General features: G+C 33.7%; 1 protein-coding gene across 2 annotated transcripts in view; it reads right to left on the bottom strand.

The window, feature by feature from the left end:
• The window catches only part of LOC118745939 (Down syndrome cell adhesion molecule-like protein Dscam2), a 274,465-nt gene that overhangs the window by 73,740 nt on the left and 175,212 nt on the right, over positions 1-25,513 (bottom strand). For both annotated transcript variants that reach the window (XM_036479605.1, XM_036479606.1), the window contains exon 7: positions 2,755-2,906. In XM_036479605.1, coding sequence (XP_036335498.1) covers positions 2,755-2,906 — 152 coding nt within the window. The remainder of the gene's footprint in view (positions 1-2,754; positions 2,907-25,513) is intronic.

The following is a 25,513-nucleotide window of genomic DNA, read 5'->3' as shown; positions in this document are numbered from 1 at the left end:
ACATGACGTGGCATCACATGATATGACATCATATGGTATGACATCATATGACATGACATCAGGGGATATGACAACACATGAAATACATCCTATCACATCACATAAAATCACGTCACATCTTATCACGTCATCGCACCTCATCTCATCTACGTGAATAGTAAAATAAAAGGATATAAGCAAAGATGTGAAAGATAAAAACAAAGATGAAGACCAAGGTAAAGTTACCGATTTCAAAACCAAAAACACCGTTGGAAAGGTAATTTTCTGTAGAGGAGAGTTTTTATAGTTTCGAAATTTGTTGAAAATCGTCGTTTAAAAATTTCCATATTTGTGTATGGTTGTTTTTGCAACCTGTTCAATTTAAGCTGTTTCGCATTTTGTTTTACTTCGTATTTGAAATTCAACTTTGAAATAAAGATAAATATGAAGATGAAGAAACAAGTGATAACGATGAAGACAAAAAAAGGCAAAAGTGAAGATAAAGTCGAAAATTGAGATAAAGGCGAAAATGGAGACAATGAGAAATACATAAGAATTAGGTTAAAAGATAGGAATCGAAATAAAATCAGCCATAAAGGTTACTGAATTTATCGAATCATCGAAGTTTATAATTATCGAAATTTATCCATGCTTATTGAGTTATCGCAACGTATCGAATTATTCAAACTGATCAATGTTTATTGAGTTGTTGAAATTTATAGACACAGAAACTTATTTGTCCAAATTTACGGATAGTTATCGAGCTATAAAAACGTGTGGGATTAACGAAATTTGTCAAGTTAAAGAAATGTATCAAGTTATCGATACTTATTGAATTATCATTATTTATAGACAACGAAATTTATCGAGGTGTCGTAATGCATGGAGTTCTTTCAACTTACATGGTTATCGATAATTATTGATCTACTGAAATTGGTTGGTTCAACGAAGCGAAGTTTATGGAATTTTCAAAATATATCGATTTATCGAAATTTCAAGGTTATATAAGCTTATCGATTTATCACTGCTTATCGAGTTTTATCGTGTTAACAGAGTGTAACAAGTTACCAAAATGTTTAGATAGTTTTCGAAAAATGTAGAGCTGCCAAAAGTAAAAATTTATAAAGGTATCCAAAGAATTTACATTTTTGAGTTATCGAAATTTATCGAGCCCTCAAATTTCACAGTTATCGAAATTGGTCGAGTTAACGAATTTTGTTGAATTATCGGATTGTAGTGTTCTTGAAATTCATCGAACTATCAATATGTATCAAATCATTGAAATTTATCGGCGGCATTGAATGTATCGGGTCAATTCCAAGTCCTGCCGGAGTCCTCCAAACACCTTCTCAGATAAAAAATTTTATTTACTTTTTAGTTCCAAAGAAGAAGATTGTCCGGTTAGTTAATTTGTACCGTATAAGTTTTGCTACGTGTTAAGTTAGAAAGCCTCTCCAAGGCTTCTAAAACTATAAAAATCGAATTTCGACAGTAACTGGCAATCTAGTTTGTATTAAATTCACCAGTTACTTGCGTTAAAAAGAGAATTATTCCGGACAATTCACCGTTCCTAAATTATCGCATTTTCAAACATTTACTGTAAATCTTTGTAAGGCATAACTTTAAAGCGAAGCGCACATTGGCGCGATTCTGTCGTTGCGAATCCGCAAGCCCAAAAATTACAACAATGCTACCCATACATTTTAATGCGCTAGCGCACACTTGCACGATTCCGTCGCTGCGAATTTTTCGAACATTCAATGTTCTTCTCTATTGACGCGTTCGAAACGCGGCTTGCAGCGTTTTGAAGGCGTCAAAGAAGAAGAACAAAGGTGTCACAGCAATAAAGGCAAAGAAAAAAAACGTGTAATGTACAAAAACTAATAAAAACGTTCGTAATAATAGTATTTTGTACGATTTGGGCACGCCGAGTGCGAAAATACACGAAATAAAGGGAAAATTGAGTGAATTGTACATCGGAAATCGAAAAAATCGCTCAAGTGTGCGCACGTTTGCGGATTCGAAGTTAACAGCCGAATTCGCAACGTATTCGCAACGATGGAATCGCGCTAATATGCGCTTCGCTTTAGAGACACGCGAGTACATACATATGTACCAATGTAAAGGTGTTTTTTATGTGAACATAACATAATATGTACACGCATACTATATACTTACATATATTTACATATGCATGCATTTATCAGTATATGTTTGTTAATGGAAAGAGCGGAGTGCAAAATAAAGTGATGCCATATATTCTTACACAGCTCTATAGACTTAAATTGAAAGCTGGTTTTGGTTGCTGACCGTCTGAAAAGTACCCCGCCGACATAAAATATGACATTGGAAAAAAATTCAGAAAAATGCATACAAATGAACACAAATTCAAAGAGAATGTCCTAGGCTAAAGCAGAAAAGCCGAAAAAACAGTTTTTCTTCTATTTTTTACTGTGAATGACCTGACAAATGCTGTATAGATACGCCAAAAGCGCGGGCGCAGTTCGTTACGCGAGGTTGGCTGCATTGCATAGCAACATGAAAATATTTGCACAAATAAATATATATGTAGTTATGTAGTTATAAGTACAGATATGTATGTACGTACATATTTGTGACTTAAAAACTTTTATTTTGCGCTAAACCATGGCCGCGTAGCCACACCACAATGACAAAAAGACCTCTACGTAGCGTTGCATATGGACATGTGAAAATTTTAGATTTTATATATTTTTTTAATTTTTTTATTTAAATAAATATTTTTATTTTACGTACCATAAATATTTAAGCGCGCCGCATGCTGAACCTTTCCCGCACGATTCTCTGCAATGCACGAGTATTCGCCACCATCCTCCACCATGACATGGCTAATGTTGACGTGACTAATTACATCGCCATGGACAGTGATGTATTGCCCAATCATAAATCTGTACAGCAGCATATGAAATGAAACACGCAAAATAAGAAATAAGAGTAAGAGATATGTCGTTAGGGAAAAAGCTGAAATATGATTATGATTATGAAAATTGTTGCACAAGTTGCACGAGCGCCATTTCAATCAAAGCTAAGAAATAGATGTGTTATCCAAATATTATAAAGTAAACATTATAATTACTACATAGTAAATTTGAACAAGAAAGTACGCGTTGCAGTAGTATGTATATCAATAACATGTCTAGAAATAAAATTATAGTTTAAAAAACTAACAACACGCTTTTGTTGCAACAAGAATAAAAAAGTATAAAATAACTTATAGATATAGCGATTAAGAAGAATACGAAGTTCCCTAACTTGATTTAGTTTTACTTTTTATAAACTAGGTTGGAATAGGATTAAAGTGATTGTCCCGTAGTCATAGTCAATATAAAGTCGACTATGACATAAGTTTCAATGGGATATCTGTCAAAAGAACTGCAACTTTATTTTTACTCTGACTACGGGCCAATCACTTTAATCCTATTTCAACCTAGTTTATAAAAAACTTCATCAAGTTAGTGAACTTCCTAGTCTTCTCAATCGCAATATCTATAAATTATTTCATACTTTTTTGTTCTTGTTGCAACAAAAGCGTGTTTTTAGTTTCTTTAAGTTAAAATGTTTTTTATACTTTTTAGTATTTTGGAATCCTGCAATAAATATTATACTGTCCGTATATTTCTCGTTCTACCAAATTCGTTCAATACATTGTTATGGCATGGCTACTTTCCAGTCAGTTACGAGCTAACCAATTCCTCTATCCGAGTCGTTCTAGCATAGTGAACTCAGAGGGCCTTATGCATAAAAAGTGAGCTTAGGCTCAGACTAAATTTTTGCACTGAAAGGGTGAGCTCAAGCTCAAGAATTTGTACTGAAAATCGAGTCGGAGCTTAAGCTCACTTTTTATGCATGAGGCCCAGAATCGGCAGTTAACTACAGATTTTTGTACTGAAAACGCGACATTTGCAAATACCTTTGATTCTAACAGCGTAGTCCCTAGTACTACCTTGCACGTATGCCGTCATTTCCAAATTTTACACGTATTAATGGTATATCTTCTGCATACATTTGATCTCGTCTAAAATTTTGCCAGATAATTTCGGCGTTGAATCCTATTGCGCCATTTATAAGTTCTTTGGATACATCAATATTGGATCGTTGCTGTTAGCTCCTTCAAATAAATATTTCCAATTCTTTAGGTAAGCCTCCTGAGTCTCTAGGCATGATTTGGGGTTTCAATAGATTTTAATTTAAGTAGGTAATTCACATATTTGTATGTATTCTAAATTTGAACCAAATCGGATCATAAATAGGGGTTTTCCAAATATCTTGACTCTTGCACCAGCTTTCGGCAAACTTTTTTGTGGAGTTATTTATTTTTATATAGGTAATATACATTCCAAATATGAACTAAATCAAACCACAAATGCCGGTTTTACAAATATCGCGACCCCTGCGCCACTTAGCGGCAAAATTTTCTGTGGCGTAATTTCTTTTCATGCTAGTAATATACATTCCAAATATGAACGCAATCGAACTGTAAATGACGGTTTTACAAATATTTCGACTCCTACACCACGTAGCGGATTAATTTTTCTTTGATCTTGCATTGTCATCGTGTTCTGAGCTAAATGTGAAGTTTCAAGTCTGTAGGTCATCGCGAAGTTTGTTAAATATTGATTGAAATAAAAGCTTGTAAAGAACAAAAATATAATTTTACATTAGAGGTTTACGTCGATAGTCTTTGCGTCGGCGGCGTGTCTTCCATTCTTATCATGCCATCAGATTATAATTCTAGTTAATTCATTCATTGAATTAGTTTTAAATTTAAACTACGTTACTTCCTACTTGAATTCAAATGTTAAGTGACTGCTGCTGATGGACGGGCGATATACATTAGGTTTCCCATCGAAAATGCTTTTTTTTTGAAAATTTCAAGACCCTACCCCCTAATTTTATTCGTTTTTATGAGAAATATTATTGCCTATTTTTTAGGAATAATAACGTAATTTTCACACAGCCACCTAGTTCTTGTGTATACGTCTGTGGGACCCCAGAATAATGTAAGTTACGAATGCAAAAATTAGCAAAAAAGTGTTTGCTTTTTATTAAAATTCTGTTTAAAATATTTAAAATAACACACAGGAAAATCAACTAGTCTTTGTTTTATCTTCAATAATTGAGGAGTAAGATGCAATAAGGGCGCTTCTGTTAAAACTGCTTTCTGAGATATTGGCGTTAAAGTTTTTGATGTGTTATAACTTTCTTGTTGTTGTAGTATATAAAAAAGTAGTATTGTTGTAGTATTGAAAAAAAATTGTCTACTGCGGAGCAAATGGTCAGATTACCAGTATTCGACCCTAATTTAACTGTAATAAAAACTTTCGATCGAAAAACCTATATATGTTTTTTCTGAGTTACGCTTTTTTTGGAAATGTTCAGTGGCCCAAATTATGCAAAAAAAATCCTTTTAAAAATATTATTTTCATTTCGTAAAATAGTGTTTGTAAACGAGTAGTATTTAGTTCCTTCAAACAATGTGCATACAACAAGAAACCTTTTTACAAAATTCCTTAGGCGCCGAACGCCGCCGCCGCCGCCGCCGCGCCGATATTTTCGTAACTCGGCGGCGGCGCGTGAGAAACGACAAAAAACGGCGGCGTGGCTCGGCGGCGTATACCTCTAATGTACATAGAAAACAATTTTTTTCAACTTTGGAATTTGTTTTCTAGGCTATGAGTTATCGAACGAAAGAAATCGATACATATTTTAGTTGGAAATTAGACACTCTACAAAAAATATCTCACATAATTTTTTGAACAACCAACTGGTTTAACGGTTATTCAAACTTAAAATCAAATTTATGCCATTATTACAGTTTTTCTGCTATTTTAGGTAAAATAATTAAAATTATCATTAAATAATGCAACATTTTTTACAAAAATCTTGAAAAACGTAATTCCCTGTTAGAAAAAGTCACTAAAATTATTTTTCAACTGTTGAGCTTAACAGTTGTAAGTTCTAAATGCTTATTTTTTCAATATCACCTTTTTTGTTACTAACTATTGAAAATCTGAATAAACTAGTAAAAAACTCGATTCAAAACTATTTATTGTTGAATATTTGTTAAGTTAGAATCTTTAGGTTATACACAAATAATCTTCCAAAACAACGCCTATTTTAGAGTTTCTTTATTGCTGTTTTAGAGGATTATTTACGTAGCCAAGGTTAGGTGGAAATGGCTCAAAAGTAAATTTTTTCTCAACATATTAGCCAATATATGACAATTTTGGTATCGGAAATTTAGCGTATTGTCAGAATTGCACAAAAGAATGGTATGAGAATACTACTGGCAAGGTTTTTTAATAAGCAAAAGTCTCCTAGATATTGAAAACATTATTAGGGAACTCGCTCAGGTCAAGTTCTTTGTAAGTCAGTAATCATAAAATAGTTATGTAGACGTGACATTGAGCTGCACATACATATGTACTTAGATATGTGTAAGTATATTTCACATTCGACTACAGGACAAACAACGCTTGTGGTATTTTTAAGACAACATCATGATGCCTCCTTCAAAAAAACTTGGCTGACTTCTGGAATGACATCTGATTCTAATGATTTCATTTGGCTCTTACTGAAGTCAACTCAGCACTATTAAGGGAGCTCCACAGATATCGGAATGGATATGAAACAAATTGAACAAGATTTGTGCTATATTGTAGTCGCATTAAAACTTTCCAACCAATCGCTTTTAATATTTATGTACGTCTGGTTGGGCGTTTTAATAATGGAGCACAACAAATTTCTATTAATCAATCCTAATCGTTTAATTGGTGTTATTAACATTTCACAGTAGAGGGTGGAATTAATGTTGGCCAGGGTTTAGGGCTTCATCAAAACAGGTGCTCTGCTGGTCACAACAGGCACACTATTGCTCATTGCCTGGATTTTCTAAGCTCAAAAAATCATTTCTCATTAGAGTTTAAATTTAAACGATTTATTCGAGGAACTCCGACATAATTTGGAGTTGGGCTTATAGTCAATCTTGGTTTTCCACCGTTTATAAAGCTTCCTCTTTCTTGGACCAGAATTTTTCGAGTGAATGTGACAAAATTTTCATTGTGATTGATCGAACCCTTCGTGAAGGGCTCTTTCTGACACATGAAAAACAGAGAATTTTTATACCCGAGCTCACTTGTTCGCATAACGGCCAAAACTAATCGAGATAGATATAGACAAATGTATATATAAATGCTCAGAATGAATAGAGTAGTCAATTAAGCCATGTCCGTCTGTCCTCCCGTCTGTCCGTGTACATGATAGCTCGAGCAAAAATTGAGTACTAGGGCTAGGGTCTAGCTGAGAAATCTGAAGGAACATTTTTGAAATCGGGCAATAACTTGCCATATAACGGTAATTTAGAGAAACACGAAAACTGCCATAAATTAGCAACTACTGAGGCAAATTCACTCAAAATCGATTATTGCAATCACCACTTACTTAGGAGAAAATTAGGTTGTTGTACATTTTTGGGATAATGGGCGTGGCGCCGCCCACTTATGACCACAAATGTGTATCTCAGTAACTGATTTATCATTATCTACCAAACAGGGTGTATTTAATAACCTTGGTACGAAAAAGCTATTCATTAAAAATTATTCAAATCAAACTAAAATTAAACACACATCCCGTATAACGGTAAGTTTCAGAAATACGAAAACTCCGCTATTTCAATAACTGATGGGACTAATTTACTCCAATTTAATAGTAACAACAATCTCTTAACATTAAATAAGACTGCTATAGACTTTTAGGAATTGGGCATGGCACCGCCCACTTTATGACTATAAAGTTGTATCTCGGTAACCAGTTTATCGATTTCAGTCCTGATTATCATGCAAAGGTAGTTTAGAGAAAATTGAAACGACGATATATGATACCTGCGCCGGGTATATAAAGTTCTTTACTTGTTTGTTTATTTGTGTTTAACCTTGCTTTTCTTGAAGTAGATTTTCAAAATGTGCTGGTGAGTTTTCTTAGAAAATCTTCCTTGTTCCTTAGATTTAGATTTATACGGCAGCACTGTTCCAAGCACACACATATACATATTTTGTGAAAGTGTCTAAAACTATGTTCACATATCAATATTATCTCAATCAAAGCTCGTTTTTTAATCACCCCGTTTACACAGGCAAATCTCAGATTATTAGCCGTCAAATTTGTTGTGCTTGTTATTCTCACATCTCAAGGAAAAGTTATGTTGCTTCTCTGTGCCACCGTGATCACGTTTTTCTGCTATAATAAGCAATATAAATATATTTTAACTTAAAATTTTATTAAAAATACCTTTGCAAACCTATTTTACTTGCTAGCGTACATTTTTGTTTACTTTTACATTTGGTATTTCTCCTCTTTTTCGCAAAAACAATCGATAAAACTAGGATGGGCACCGAAAAGTTATCGGTTAAATCTGAGATTATTTTATAATTACAGATTAACAAGGGACGAATTTTATATGGCTAATCTCTTGTTATAATTACAGATTAGGATGTTAAGCTCGAAAATGAGGATAATCTACTTATATGTGAACCTAGTATAAGACCATTCGAGGCGAACCGGCTCTCAGTAACGAAAAGCTAAATAGTTATTTTCATAAAAGCAGCGTTTGTAATAGAAAACGAGATTCAAATATGAAATTAGGTGTCATTCATAAGAGTCAATAACACACTAGTTCCCAGTTGAACTCATCATTCTTCTCTTATCCAACGTCTGATACTTAGAAGCACAGTTCGATGTTCACGTATTATTATTCCCCTTAGTTGTAAATATTTTTGCTTGATGTAATCGACAAGTCAACTTATTGATGCCGTCAAGTTTTTTTTTATTTCTTCGCAATTTTCCTTTGGTTTTTCTGTAATTACTCTTCATCATTTGTATTTATTACCATATTTGCTTTTGGTGTTATTTGTGTTGGTTTTTAATTCAAGTTGTGCCAAATGTCCTCATGTATTCGCATTTGTTTGTGAGCATGTACAACGCATACTTTCGATATGCTTTCCTAATTGGCAATTAATTATGTTGGCAAAGGAACGATGAAAATTTTGCTAACAACTCTCTGCTGTGCCGAGCAGTGTGGGCGTATTTGATGGGGAATGTATGCATGTATGTATTGTATATTTGTTTGTTTGCCGATTTCGTGCAGAAATTTGCATTGATTTTGACTTACATGAAGATTGCCATAGAAAAATCATTCAGGGGATTTGAAAATAACATTCAATTTAAAAAAAATTGGTTCTTCCTCTTCACTCAATAATTTCATTAAGATATTAATTAGGAATTTTATAATCGGCATTGCTGTTGTATAAAAAATTTGTTTAATGAATTGTCGCTTATGCAAAGGTTTTCCTACTGGGTATTACATAAAAAGAAAAAAGTTTGAACGATTGCAAAGAATGTTATGTATTTGTGATTTAATTAGCGGAAATTTCATTGCAACAAGTTGTTCAGCAAATTGCGCAGTTGTTTGCATATTCGCCTGATTGGATGGGAAAAATGAAGGCCGATAGCGAAGGGTTTTTTTTGATGTAGTATTTGTGGAAGTAGAGTTGTGTTTAAGTTATGTTGCTAATTGCAAAAAAGTGTAAATACAAATCAAGCTTATAGCTTTTTAATTATGAAAACTTTGCTTTCTACCCAATTCCTGATTCACCGCGAACACCATATCTAATTTAAAAAAGTGGGTTTCGTTATTTTCTTTAATGTATGTACATATACACGTATATACATATGCATATACATTTCAACTTAAATTCAAATGAATAAAGTCAGCAGCTTTTTTATTTAGTTTTTAGCTTTACTACTAGAGGAAATTGGTGTTAGTATTTATTCTAAAGCCAAACAATTTTGTGCTGTATGCCGAAAAATAAACTTTCTGTAAAGCTACTTTGGTTCGAGTAATGCCCAGTAAGGGTAACTTTCAAATTGGTCTTAGGATATTTATCATCTCATTTTTTTTAAGCTTCTTTCACTATCAATACCCACTCCATAACTCTAATTTTACCAATATCATTCTTGTTATTACTATGAATAGAAATTATATATGTTCATACACGTCATACTAATAAAAGCTGGGGACAAAGTCATACAAATTTTCCCAATGAAAAGTAAAGCAAAAAATTGAATAAAAGTCCCATCTCCTAGGAAATATTGAAATCTCTTAATGGTCTAAGGTTACTCTGTCCAGCCGGGGAAGGAGACTAACGTCATGCACATCAAAAGTTGTGAAAATCACAAAGTATGTCATATTTGGACAACAAATTTTGACACAACTCTATCTCCTTCTCCCAACCCTTTATCGATTACATCATAAGCCAAAACTGGATAGATAGCCAATTAAGCAACACATGTAAACGACTGATGACCTATTCTAATCTAAATCAATCGATGAACCGTCTTTTAGTTCCATTTGACAATGTGTATTCACTCATTTGACGACATAATGCCATTGAATTTGACATAGTGACAACCAGCCTTAAGACTTTGTGACTTGTGTGTCAGATTTCTCACTAAAAGAGAAGATTCGTTTGCACGTGTAGAGCAAGCCGGTGAATGAGTATTTACGAAAGCGAGATTTTACAACATCATGCATTAATGCCTACAATCCCCGAGAAGGGCAAAATGAAGCTATCTTTTGCCACTACAAGGACAACATGAGCAAAGAAGCAGTCTTCTTTTGCATAAAGCTCCAGCCTCTACGTTTCCAACTTTCCTAATAGACTGAGTGTTATGAACTCCTCTAAAGCAGCGTCAGGCAGGTAGTACTGCGAGGCTATGTGCGCATATCCCATGTATGCGAGAGAAAAGAAGTTACAATTATGTTTAATAAACAAATGTGTGTTTATTTAATATCACAAAATGGGTAACAAACGGAAGGTGTTTGAACAAGCTTTAACACTTACATGTCTTTGAGTAGGGTTGGTAGCTATTCGCTAAGGTTGTCATTTTTATAATTTATAGTATTTAAAGAAATAAAAATACGAATTTAACTGAAAAATTTTAGGTGGTGGCTTTTATGTCAAAGTGTTTTAAAGAAATTAATTTATCTTTGTTAAAATAGATAAATGGATTTTAAGAATACTTTTGAAATGTAACCTATTATTAGCCTGCAAATTGCCACACTTGGAATAGTACACACCAGTTTTTATCTTTTTTTTTAATTTAATTCCAGATAGATTATTTTTACTTTTTTAATTATATTTCTTTTATAATTTAATTAACGTAAGAAAAAACTTAACAACTTAAAAAAAGCTTTCTTTAATTCCAGAGCAGTTCTGGTCATCGGCAATTAGATTATTTTTGTCAAAAGAGACAAAAATAATTAACAACTTAATTTTCAAGCTCCAGGCAGTCTAGTAATTGAAAAGTTTTATTAATTCTTACGCAATCTTCATCATCGTTATAACCTTGTGTAAATAGAAATATTGACAATTTAATACAGCGGTTCAGATCAATTTTTGAAAAAAAATATATGTAATTTTTTGTTTTAGTGCGACATCTAAATATAGATGGCTGTGAATCAAACAAAGCAAAACCAGCGACCGTAACAGTTACATCTTTTATTAAAAAAGCCGCTCTTTAACAATTATTTTTTGACTTTTATTTAACTGCTCCTTAAATAACAGTTATCTCTAATTTTTATTTTATAAATCCAAAATAACACTCATTTCTAGTTTTCATCTAAATAATCTGATTTTTAAATTATGTGTCTTAGATAACAATTATTGGAGACTTTTATTTACAAACGTCGTAAAAAAACAGTTTACTTTTACTTTTAAAAGTCATCAATATAAATCAGTATCTTAATTTTATTTTATCGTAGTAAACTTTTGTTCTTCAACACCTTTTCAACTACGAAAAATTATAATGAATTTTACACGTATGGCTTAAAAAATAAAAGTCGGTGACTGATTTATATTGATGACTTTTAAAAGTAAAAGTCACTGACTGATTTTTATTAATGACTTTTAAAAATGAAAGTATTCAAAGATAATAATTATTTTGGATCTATAAAAACAAAATACAAAAATAATTGTTATTATTTTTTTAATTTTGCATAAAAATTGCAAATAAAAATAGAGTTTAAAATTTGATTCCCGGTGAAAAAAGAAATTGATTGGTGTGTATCACTTAGTTGTAGAAAATTTCCTTCACAGCGAATTTTACAATGACAGTTTTCATCAATAACTTTTATGTTCGGTCCCATGCATTTATTGTAAAACATACATATGCGCAAAAACCATGTATTTTCTGCAAAAATATGCACTTACGATTGAATGAAATTTTCCATTTCCGAAGATGGCCAACATGCATTTGCATGAGATCCTATCCCTATTTGTTTGTAAGAAATATGACCAGAAAGGAAGATTACTCATACGCCGTGTATCGCCCAAGTCGATAGGCACACGCTCTTTTTCTTTAAAATTTAACAATTAATTACAAAACTCGCAAAATGTCCGTCGATTTTTTTTAAGCTACATATTTATCGCTAAAGAATAGTTCGTTATATTTTTTTTTAGACAGCGTGGCTAACAGTGGCGGTAATCGGCATAGGTACTTTGCGTAAATATGTAATTTTTTTACATCAAACGAGTTTTAAAACAAATAATAATTGTCAACATATTTTGTTACAGTACTTTTTCTAAGGCTTATTGATAACAGAGGGTAACAAAAAAGAAAAGTGTATGCATATGGGTGTTTCCATCGGAAGGTCCACCACGACAAAAAAAAATAAAAGTCTTATATCTAACGTATTTACGGGCCGATTTGTCTGCTTTTTAAAATATAATAATATTGGTCATGTACGTAGAATCCTGTTTGCGTAAAATGGTCTTCCTAGGTGCCGCCAAGGTCGAGATATTTCGAAAAACCGTATTGTCCGTTTCGGTTCGAATTTGGCGTATGTAGTTGAAACATAATAAATCATAAATTTCCAACAAATTGACCCTGAATTGGCACTGAAGTCAAAATATAAAGTATATTCGACATAAAATACATGTTTTATTTGCGTTAAAAATTCATTTAAAAGCAATGTTAACAAAAATATAACGATGGAAATTTATGTGGACGTGGCGTCACGTGACGTTTCACACTTGGGGTTGTAAAAGAAAATTGAGGAAAGTTGCATTACTTCAAAAAACTCTAAAAACAACTAGAATTTCTCCAAATCATACTAAAATAAGTTTCATGAAAATAGCCATCCATAATTCACAGAATTTTGCGGTTTTTGTAAGAAAAGAAAAAATCAACTTCTATTTTTTGTCACGTAACGATACTCTCTTTAAATGCTTATATTTCAGGACCAAGCAGTTCGATTGTTTTCATTTTTCGGTTATATATAGAGCTAATTATGTGCTATACAATGGCCCAAAAAATTTAAAGCAAAGAGATGGTATTCCTTTCTTGTATCACATTGAAACGTACGACTGTCACTTATGCGACGTATGGAAATACCCATATTAAACCAAACCTATATATCCCTATGTTATTCGAAACGCTGATTGCGAATTCGAAGTTAGTCTCCATCACGTCAGGTTCGTGGTCAGTTGAAGGTCAAGTAGGGAAAAATTCATTGAATTAACCTGAAAATTCATATATATATAAGGTTTTAGATTCGCTGAACCCGAAACCTCCATAATGTCAGCTTCGAGGTCATATGAAGGTCAAATAGGATAAAAAGTTTATTCAATAAAAATCAAAATAAAAATTTTTGTTTTTGTTGGCGCTGAAACCGAGTATGGGTAATGGTATGATTCCTCAAGGTCATCTAAAAGTCATGCCAATGTCATCCCAAGGTAAAATTCCATGAATTTTATTGAATTTTTAGGTTTATTCAATGAATTTTTCCCTACTTGACCTTCAAATGACCACGAACCTGACGTGATGGAGGCTAACGGACATCGGATTTGCATTCAGCATGTCGAATAACATAGGGATATATAGGTTCGGTTTAATATGCATACACTTTTTTTTTTAAACCTGTGTAATTTAAACAAATTCAAAGGCTAGATCTGTAGTTTTAGAATTTTTCAATAAATTGATATTTTTTCATAATTAAGGCTTAAAAAAACCCTTTTCAGATTTTATGGATTCTGAATTTAGTATGAACATAACCAAATGCTTCAAATGGCATAACGTTTTGTTTTTGCATACTTCTAGATTAAATAAGTTTATGATTTTAAACTTTTTAATAACATTGGTTTTTGATCACTTTTTCAGTCGCCTGGCGCGCCAGTAACTTTGCAAAGCTGTGCACCAGAAGCCAGTGCATTACTCTTCAATATGCTATATTATGGACCCGCCTGACCACACAGATAATAGCTCTGAAACCAGGCAATGTTCGAACGTATTACTACGAAAAAGAAGGCAAATGAATAGCGGAAAACAATGCATTGAATGGTGGCAAGAGAAAAGTTGCGGAACAACTTTTAAAATGCAATCACGAAAAAAAGTTGCCACTACATTGGTTGGCAGTTGGCAAATTCAATTGGCATGCAATCGCAGCAGTGCAACTGCAACCAAGACGAAAGTCAGAAGAAATAGATAAAAAACATACATATAAACATGGTACTAGGAATATTAAAAAAAAAATTTACATACATACTTCCACAAGCACGATTACAACTAAAATGCTTAAATGGTTAAGTGTGGTTGGTGGCGTGTCAGCCTTCCATCAGAAAAATTTCTTTTTACTACGAAGTGTAGTATGTTTGTTTGTGTAAAGGCATGTTGCTGTTTGCCACTGTGAATTGTAAAGTTAGCTATCGGCAGTCAGTTCAGAACTGGCTTCAGCTTTGGCTGTTTTCGTGCGTGATGCCTCCCAGCTGGTTAGTTGATTGTTTGCTTTTGGTATAGTGTTGGCGTTAAAGCGGAAACGGAAGTTAAAACTTCAATATGCTCACACACACGCACAAGTAAACATGAGATCAGAGATGTTTTTTTTTTTTTTTTTTTTTTTTTTTGTATAGAAGGAAACACAGCAGTGTCAGCAAAACAAACGACCAAAGAAGCGGCTGAACACGCAAGTTAGAGGATGCATAAGTACATATACCCGGCTAAGTCCATAATTATGCATGTACATACAAACATACGTGCGAAAGTAGGTATGTTGAACTCTAGGAGTATGAGACAATTGCTGCTTGTTGAAGCCGCATTTTATGTGTATTTCAGAAAAGAAAACTTTTCTACTAGATGCAGCGCTTACGACTGGAGTTTCTCGATACGTACGTACATACAATACTTGCATATACACTTTTCCCTCAAGACAATTTGAGCCCATTTAAACGTCGCACAGTAGTACAATTCCTTAAATTTGTCGCGAAAAATTAGAAGGAAGCGACGTAGAACCTCAATTTTCCTTATGCAACATTTATGGACATATATACAAAAAATAAAAAAAATTGGCGAGATCGATTTATTTTAAAGCATACCCCATGTACTTTAACTGTACCCAGTTTTAATTATGTAACTTCTGTTTTCTGTCAACACCATACGCCTCTGGAGTTCTATTCGGGCTACTAAGAGAAACACTCTAAACAAAAAAAAACTTTAGGTGAAATCTCTAATATTATTTCTCTAATAATTAAACTTAAATTGGGCATTTATTTATTTATTTAATTTTTTATCCATTATTATTGTAAGCTGCCCGCTTAGCTTTGTAATTATACTATTTATTTATATTTCCCTCTATATTTTTTAATTTATATATGCATACATGTAATTAGGAAATCAAGTACACGTCATAATACTCGTATGTTTTTTTATTTGTAATAATTATTGTTTGCTGGACTATGAAAGCTGAAACATCCTATTGTACTAATTGTAAAATCTTTGAAATAAATAAAATGAAATATAAATCTAACCTCAAAAACGTTTTAGAAATGACATACAAGTTCACCGATGTTTATATGTATGAATTCCAAATTTTGCCCATATATTAGTAATGATATTATAACAAAACATCAAAAAAATGGGAGTAATCGGTTTATTTTAACACAAGCTTAACCTCAAAAACGACTTAAAAATACCATAAATGTCGCAATTAACACAATAATTTTTTGTTTTTGGAAATGGTTTTGAAAGGGCTTCATTTCTAAACTACATGTGAGGGGGTTGTCCCCTTTTAATCTCTATATATTTGAGTACGGGGTATAAGTTAATTGAAAAAGTATCACAAGAGAGAAGTTTGGTTTGAAAATATTTTGAATATGGGTAAAAATAATTTAAATCTCCTGTTTTTGGCATGGGTTAAGTATGTTTATTGAAATTATTAATACCTAATGTAGCACTCAGAAATTTCATACACTCATGCGAAGCAGGTGATGGCGATCTAGTTTTGTATAGAACTGCCAATTTCGTACAAAGTTATAATGAATTTTTCTTACTCAAATATCGTTTTGTTAGATAGCTTATTATTTATATATATAAAAATGAAATGTCTTTCGTATGACTGCGATGCCTGGCCAAACGACTGAACCAATTTCAATTATGTAAAAAGGGATTTTTTGGATCTCCGTGTGGAAGGTTTTTCTATTAAATAAAATCAAAAGTTTTAGTTGCTGTTGCGAAAAAATTGAGAAATTGGAACATTTGTTAACCAATTGAAAACGAATATTTGGACTAAAAAATTACACGATAGGGAGCGCTAGGGTAGGAATATTCTTAACGTTCTTACACAGTGGGAGAATGGTGGATATCTACACATATACATACGTCACAATAAAATGTTTAAACCCCTTTTTTGAGGGCACCAATATATCTCTTAAACCAACTACGCTGGGGAACTGAAACTTGCCACGGATGCATAAATTGTAAATACCTTATTTACGGCGAAAGCTGGAAGATATTGGAAAAGGGGCCGTGGCACCTCCCATACATACTGAACATCTCCTAACGCTTTTCTCTGGAACCGCTTACGCCAACGTCCTGATGGGGGCGTGGCACCTCCCATACAAACTGAAATTCTTATATCGCTTATGGCTGGAACCGTTTAAGACAACGTCCTGAAATTTGAAACAGCTATATATGTTATTAATGCCATGCTCACGACGGAGAGTGGCAGGTATTGGAAAAGGGGGCGTGGTACCTTCCATACAAACTGAACTTTTCATAACGCTTATTCCTGGAACTGTTTAAGCCAAACTGAAACTGCCATACAAACTGAACTTTTCATAACGCTTATTCCTGGAACTGTTTAAGCTAACGTCCTGAAATTTGACACAGTTACATATGTTGTCGATAACGCACTTACTTGCTGTCTTCATTAGCGTACAGCCATCGCAGGAGATCTGTCAGTTTTATCGCAAGTGAAATGCTCATCGCAGAGATAATTTGGTACTTCGGCATGTCATCGCACAAGGTTTCATTTTAAAAAGTGCTTACGACACATAACGAAAATTACTGTATTCGCAAAAATAACTTACTCCACGTTGTTTTGAGCATATATATAATAGAAAAACACAACTTTATCAAAATCTAAAGTTAAAAAAAGGGCTCTGAAGCTAACTTTTCAATAGTTCACCCTTGCGATGAGCGGTCTACACAAGGGAATCATCGCCAGAGATCTATCGCAAAACATGAGCAATCGCTATTGGGGACAGCAAGTTTCGTCTAAAAGTGGTAGTTATTGGAATGGCTGCACCTTTATATGTATATGTACATAGATAGGCAAGCATCACTGGGAACCATTTTTTCCTAGATTTCTAAATCGCACTGAGCGATTGTTACTTTCTTTTTAATTTTTGGGAAAGGGTAAAATTTTTTTGTGGAAATTTTTAAGATTTTCTTTTTAATTTTGCACAAAGTATGAAATTTTAATTTTTATGACTTTCGTTATAGACTGTCTAAATACATATGTGTCTATATATAAAAAATGGTAGTTGTTTTGTTCTTCGGCCTGAACTCAAAAAGCACTGGATAGAGTTCAGTCAAATTGCCGGCGGTTATACCTTTCACATATGGTCCTATTTTAGACTAACTACTAGAAAACTCGCTTGGTGGAACTGGAGTTGAGTCATTTATAAGGGTCGTATTTATTGACCGATTTCGTTCAAATTCGCAATGTGAGCCTCCTGTATGAAGACTTCGTTTGCAAGAAATGGGTGGCGAGATATTTAGAAAATCATTATTTTTAATACAACCTGGTTGAAATTTATAATGCGCAATCATTTCATGATAAGCAATGGTTTTGCAGAAAAGAGACCCAAAGATGAAATTTTGTAAACGAACCTTTGTCTGACGCCCTCATACACCCTTAATGCGATCTTGCATTTACCCAGCAAAAAATCGGTAATTGCTTTTAGTGGTAACGTGTTCTAGAAGGCATAGCGTTATAATGCCTTCGAATTTTTTCGCTTCTTTTAGGCATTGTCGGTAATGCAAAGTAGAATGTCCTACAATATTTTATTTATTTCGCTTCATTGTTTCATTTTGGGGAAAGCAAAGTAGAATGTCCTATAATATTTCTTTCTTAATTCGCTTCTTTGCTTCATTTCAGGGAATGCAAAGTAGAATGTCCTACAATATTTTATTTTTTTCACTTCTTTGCTTCATTTCAGGGCATGCAAAGTAGAATGTCCTACAATATTTTTTTTATTTCGCTTCTTTGCTTCATTTCGGGGAATGCAACGTAGAATGCTGCATCGTAGTCAGCTGAAAAATAGAATGAATATCCAAAAAATCTTTTCCTACCGTTAGTTTCTGTGGAAATTTGTCTCGCATAAAAATCATGTTTTGCTTTGTTCAATTTGCAGCGAAGTTGAAGTCAGTCAATGAAGTGAAGTACATGAGTGAGAAAGTAGAATTTTAAGCTTTATTAAATATGCATGTATGTACATACCGATTTTTAAGTAAAATCTAAATACCCAAATACATAAATATGTTTGTATAAAAACTGATTTATAAAAATTTTAATTAAATTTAATCTTTTAAGACATTTTCTGATATAATATAAATAAGTATGTACTCATCTGGGCATTCTACATTAGTTTCTCTGTAAGGCATTCTTTGTTCGCTTCTCTGGATTCTGTTTATCCATGCGTTCTCGTTTCGTTTGAAGGTAATGCTGCGGGTAAGGGCTTACCGCCAATGACATGCCCATGTTAAAATAAGGCCTTCCTGAAGCGAAAGGGTAAGCGATTCCCATCGCCTAGCTCGTTTCCACATTCGTTTCTATGGTAATCGTGTTTTTTGCTGGGTACCTTCGATTAACGAAATTGTTCGTTGCGGCCGTTATTGCAGCAGTAAGACTCAAAGAAATCAGTTCATAATTATTAAGACGAATTGTAAAAGTGGTGAATCGACAAGGAAAGATTCGACCACAGCCGTCCAAGGAGGAACACAATAGGTATATCAATGGCTTCATTTAAACGATATTTATGATATCGCACGACTCATTTAACCGATGTACGGGAAAACTCTTCATCCTGTTGGGTAGCGAGGATTCTTGGCCCTAGTATAACAGAATACGCTCACCTGTGATCTTAGGTTTCCTTATAAGGACTTTTATTAGCTTACGCATCGTACCTATGTTGTAGTTGCAAGATCAAAGAAGATTATGCACGCTTGGCAGAGATTTCACAAGTGGAAATAAGACCATCGGCAAAGCCTTTGAATGAGTAGGATTCTGCTCTTTAGTCGTCTAATTTATTTTACATTACATAAGGTTTTTTCTTTTAAACGCTGGTTTTGCATTGGCCCACGCAAAAGTTCTTAATAGGCGTCGCGAAGCAATCGGGCATTGGCTAGTTAAAATATATTAATTTAATATTCAAAAAATGTATATTTTTACCGTTGCAATACCACTGTGCGGCGTGTGGGTTGCTGGCGTACCAACAACATTTCTATGAGTGTGCATGGGTGTATGCCTCTTTTTGTTAGCATGTGAGTGGTATGTTTCGTGATTTTGTTGACAATGGTTGGCAAAAATTTCACTCATATCCTACAGCAGGCAAATAACAATGAAACTAAGTTCTTTTATTTTATGACACAACATCTAAAGGGAAACAAATACTGGCTATTTTTGTTATCTTGTATGCTTGTACATATGCGTAGTCTGCTTTCCCTGATTTTTTGTTTGTTTGTTTGTATTCCCTGTTTTTCCGCTTTCATACCCTTGGTATAGGCATTTCGCTTTTCCACATATTTTTACTTATTTGCATTAGTATGTCAACACAATATTGTTAATTGTCATCACATTAACTAAAGTGTTGCTTTGGCCAATACCTGAGAAATGTTTACATTGATATTATTTACTTATGAACTGAGCGTATAAATATGCAATACATCAGCATATGGGTGTCCTAAGGTCAATGCAACCAGTACTGTTAACGAGGAAAAAAGGGTGATCCATATAGGGGATGAAAACCCCCGCACGTGATCGTCGAAAAGCCAAGGCATCTTCTGAGAGTGACAGTTTGGTGCTAATTTTCCAGCGGTGGCATCACTGCCCCGATTTTCTTTGAAAATGCAGCTGGAAACTCCATTTCCGTCAGCAGTGAGCGCTACAGAGCCGTGCTAAATGATTTTTTTTTGTGGCCGGAAACTGAAGACATGGTCTTGAATGATCTTTGGTTTCAGCAGGACAGCGCGCCATGCCACACAGCTCATGCCACAATCGATCATTTGCGCGCCAAGTTCGGTAAACGTGTTGTCAGCAGGGACCGATAAATATTTTTTTGGCAAAAATGAAAGGTTTTGCCAAATAACCAGTCAACCATTTGAGTAGAACTCTATGTAAATATCGATGTTCCCGTTCAAAAGCTATATGTGAATCGAAAGCTTTCAGAACTGCTTTCAAGCGTTGAATCTTTGAGATATTTTCGGCCACTTGTAGACATATGTACGTATGTATATAGCTCATAATTGGACAAATATTGATTTTAAAGTTTTCCAAAGTTTTAGGCTTATTCGCATACATAAATGGTGCCAAGTCGGACGATCTCAGGGGCCAAATGACATCCCCTCTACGGGAAATTATGCGCCTGATAATCCTCTGAGCCGCAATGAACTGCATCCATGACACTGTGAATGCTCATATGTTTTGTGACCTCCATTCAAATGAAAAATATACCATTATGAGCCCTAAGATGGTACTACGTTCCTATAATGACGCGCAATGGACACATTTGTTTCTTCGGGCACACTTAGTTTTGAAATCCTCATCAAGCTTTTCTGGTGTTGTGGCTTTCGGCGCTGGTTGCCTGAAAGGCTTGGTGTCTTCGGATATACATATGTACGTACAGTAGGGTTATGACTTTTTTGAATATTCAAAAGCCTGTGGTGTCCCCTGATGCTTCTTCGCATATAACATCGGAAAAGCACCCGCGCATAAGCACATTTAGAAATACATGGGAACCAAAGAAGTAAGAACCGTCCACCTTTTTGCCTATATCTTTGGCAAAGATAACTCGATTTTTTTAATGCATGTCCGATAAAAGGCTAAATTCAGCGCAAATTTTTAAACATATTTCGTGAGAATACCACAAAAATTACAGGTTTAGCGATGAATTAAATTTAATGAAGTTTGACACGGTTTCAGAAAGTCACCCGTTTTTCGAGGGAAATTTTGATTTGCTAAAAAAAGCATTGACCAAAATTCACAATTTTTTTCGGGAATATTTAACCACTTAAAGCATCGAATGCCAATCGGATAATTCATGCCTGCCAACTCCAATGGAAAATAGGATACAGACCAATGAAAGAATATAAGCATATATTCGGAATCAGCGACCCGAAATTATTTTGGAATAAACTATTGGCTATCGTGCCTATATTATGGATTCTGCGACTGAATTGTAATATTATTGTCATATTATGTTTATATTAGCATTGCATTTTCTTAAAAAATTTCTATTATTTACATACATGTGTTCGGACTTAAAATCTTTAAACCTTTATGGAACTTTTTTATATCTGAACAAAGTGGCTGATGGGTCATGCCACCAAAGGCTTCTGAATTAAAAAAAAAAATCATAAGCCTAATGTGCTGGTAATTTTTTGTAGAATTTAGTAACCTTTTCTGGTGAATTTTGTAAAAAATAAAAAAAAAATAAATGTTGTGGCAACACTGATAATGTGGAATAGGTATTGAAAATGTTTTTTTAAATTTTTATCCTTGAATATCCTTTAAAATTTTCTGTACTTATGCTTAAAAATATATACGTTAAGGACCACATCCTCTAATTTCGTCTTTCTATTTTATTAGCTCAAAAAATAAAATTCATTAGAAGGGCATTCTCATTACCTAATCGTACTTATGAACCAAAAACTGAATTCTTAAAATAATTTTTATAATAAATCTTATCTTTTCAAATTCCAAGGTCCTTTAAAAAATGCTGACGTCAGTTTTACTATATTTGGCCCGCAGTTTTGTAAGCAAATTTTTTGTTTTTTATCGCACGGTGTTATCAACTGATTGAAATAATAAAAATCAACATTAAACTGTAATTTTGTAACAAAAAGTATTCCAGTAAAAAAAAATTCTCAAACCTTTTATTAAAAAAGTCTTAACTGTTTCGGTCCCTGGTATTTTAGTTACGTTCTCGCAATGGTGTTGGGCTTACACTCTCTAAAGAAGTTAAATACCTCGGTAGATTTACCAGGGACTGTAAATAACAGTTACTTATTTTCAACAGCTAAGCTTGGCCGGATATTTTTAAAGCGAAAATAAAAGTCTTTTCCTAATAATAAACAAACCGCTTATCCAAATGAAGCAAGTTTGGTATCAAATGCAAGAGGACTAAAATAGCTTCAAAACTGAAATTTTTAAACGAGGAAAAATAAAATATGTAAAAATCGCGTGTCACTGTGTTCATTTACACTATTCTCCGAAACCGCTCAACTGATTTTAACGAAATTTTGTGAATCGTTTTGAACGTGAGTAAAAATATTTTTTTTTTCATCGAAATTTTTTCTATGCTTCTCGCAGCGTGCTTAAAAATCCCGTGTCGCTACGGTCGTACAAAAACAATCGACAACAAAAAGATGCACATACATACATATGAATATGCATCTGCTACATTCCATTAACTCTTTCACAAATTCCACAAAACTTTTACAAATCTCTTATACTTTGCTGCACATCGCAACGACAACATTTCCGTAGACAAGAGGCCTAATCTCATTTTAAATAGCAGACATTTTACAAAACATTTATGCCAACAATGCACAGGTGTACGCACGAGAAAGTCGGAGGGTGGTGCATGCTCGCAACACATGCTGCATATCATAGTTCTTCTGCCACTGTTATGCATATAACTAGTAAGTTAAATACGTGTATGCTTTAGTGTATGTTTCTGTCATACGAATTGTGCCATGCCAGCAGAGCTATGTATGTACTTACGTATTGCTACAGCAAAACCCTACAAGACATTGCTGAGCACTTTAGGCAAAAATTCTCACACATTTACACTTTTGTTTTTGTAGTACGGCATAAATGAGTAGTTTGACTATTAGTACTGATGACTTTCTGATGACAACATTGAGGGGAAAGTACTCAATTTTTTCCCATGGCCTGAACGAAAATGAGGACTTTGATAAGCACTTTTGTGATTAGGGATAATGATAATATGAGTACTCATATGATACTCAGCTGTCTTGTAGGGAAGTTTTGATGTTTTTGCATACTAACTCACTGCAGTTGGCGCTCAAATTGTAGTTGAATGTGAACAATTTGCTATTTCTGATATGTGCATACATACATATGTACATACATACATTAAAGCTCAGTTAGTCAACGACGTAGCGTAAACGTAGGTTGACGTACCTAGCAGCATATAAAATTTACTGTTGATAGAGAGAGAGAGAAACAACGGCAACGTCACCGCCATGCGGTGGTGAGTTTTCTTAACACGCGAATCCCATAAGGTAGATCGTGTTTGCGTCAACCTACGTCTACGTTACGTCGTTGACTGTTTGAGCTTTTAGAGGGGCTATAGCGGTCCGATTTTCGATAATCAAAATCTTTCGAACGGAAAAATTCAAGATTGGGAAAGAAAATAAGCGTGCATGAGATCCTTTGATGACAAACTCGACCAAAGTGTTCTAAATTTTCACATCTTGGGACAATAAAACATAAAATACAAGCTCGTTTCCAATGAACTATATTTCAGTACTAATTTCGAAATTTATTCCAAACGAAAATACTACAGAAGTGAAACAATTTGTTCCAAGGTGTCAAACGCTATCGACAGAAGTATCCATCCCACAAAAAAATTTCTTCTGACACAATTTCAAATAAATATCAGAGAAGTAGATAAGGACTCATTGTGTATCTATAACATTGCCGTAATATTTTCACTAATTCCCGCTCTGCTTGACTTTTTGTTGTTTTTTTCGTTTTGTGATTTTTTAACCGCTTTCAAACTTTTATAGTTTTGGGGAAAGGATTTTTAATGTAATTGTATATGCATTTCAACCGACTTCAAAAAAAACGAGGAAGATTATCAATTCATCGGAATATTTTTTTTTAGGTGTACAACCGGCTAAATTTGGACCACGTGAACCATTTTCGATAATTCCTTTTTGGCAGCGACAATTTTGAAGCATTCCATAATGTTTTATTTAGGAACGGTAATCCTTATAAATAAAATAATTTTAATCAGAATTTAGCGATTGAAACTCATTAATTAAGCAAAGTTGAGGTGAATTAAGAAAGTGAGTTGAGTTGAGTTAGATTCATTGAAGTAAGTTGAGTTCAGGTGAGGTGGGATTAGATAAGTTAAGGTGAGTTAAACTGAAGTGAGATGAGTTGAGGTGAGAAGAGGTGAGTAGAGGTGGTGTAATATTAATTGGGGTGAGTTGTGTTGAGGTGAATTGAGTTGATATTTAATGAGGTGAACTGGGGTGAGGTGAGTTAAGGTGAGTTGAAGTGAACTGAGAGGAATTGATGTGAGGTTGTTTAAAACGAGTTGTGGTGAATTTCGTTGACCAACATAACATATCATAACATAACAAAAGATAATACAACATAACATAAGATAGCCTAGCGTTAGTTAACATAGCATTACATAATATAACATAACATAATATAACGTAACATAACATAACATATTATCGCATAACTTAACATAACGTAACATGATATAATATTACAAAACGTAACATAAAATAACATTACATAACGTAACACAAACTAACACAACATAACATAATATAGCATAACATAACATAATATAACATAGCATATCATAATATACGATAGCGTAACGTAACATAATCAAAAATAACATAACATACCATAACACATATCATTCTTCAGTATCTTTTTCTTGGTCTCTACCCTTATCTCTATGATTTTCTCTATGACTTTAACTACCTCTCTCTTTGCCTCTTACATTGTCTTTATCTTTATGTTCATCTTCATCTTTATATTTATATTTATCTTTGCGTGTTTATCTCTTCGTCTTAATCCTTAGGTTTCTTTACTTTTACTTTAATATTTATATGCCTTTATACTTTTCTTCATCTACGTATTAAACTTTACCTTACTCTTTGTATTAAT

The sequence above is a fragment of the Rhagoletis pomonella genome, unplaced genomic scaffold (assembly GCF_013731165.1).
Source record: "Rhagoletis pomonella isolate Grant_MI unplaced genomic scaffold, Rhpom_1.0 Rhpom_scaffold_00010, whole genome shotgun sequence".
Lineage (NCBI taxonomy): Eukaryota > Metazoa > Arthropoda > Insecta > Diptera > Tephritidae > Rhagoletis > Rhagoletis pomonella.
Note: the sequence above shows the minus strand (reverse complement) of the source record. Positions and strands in the feature narration are given on the sequence as shown.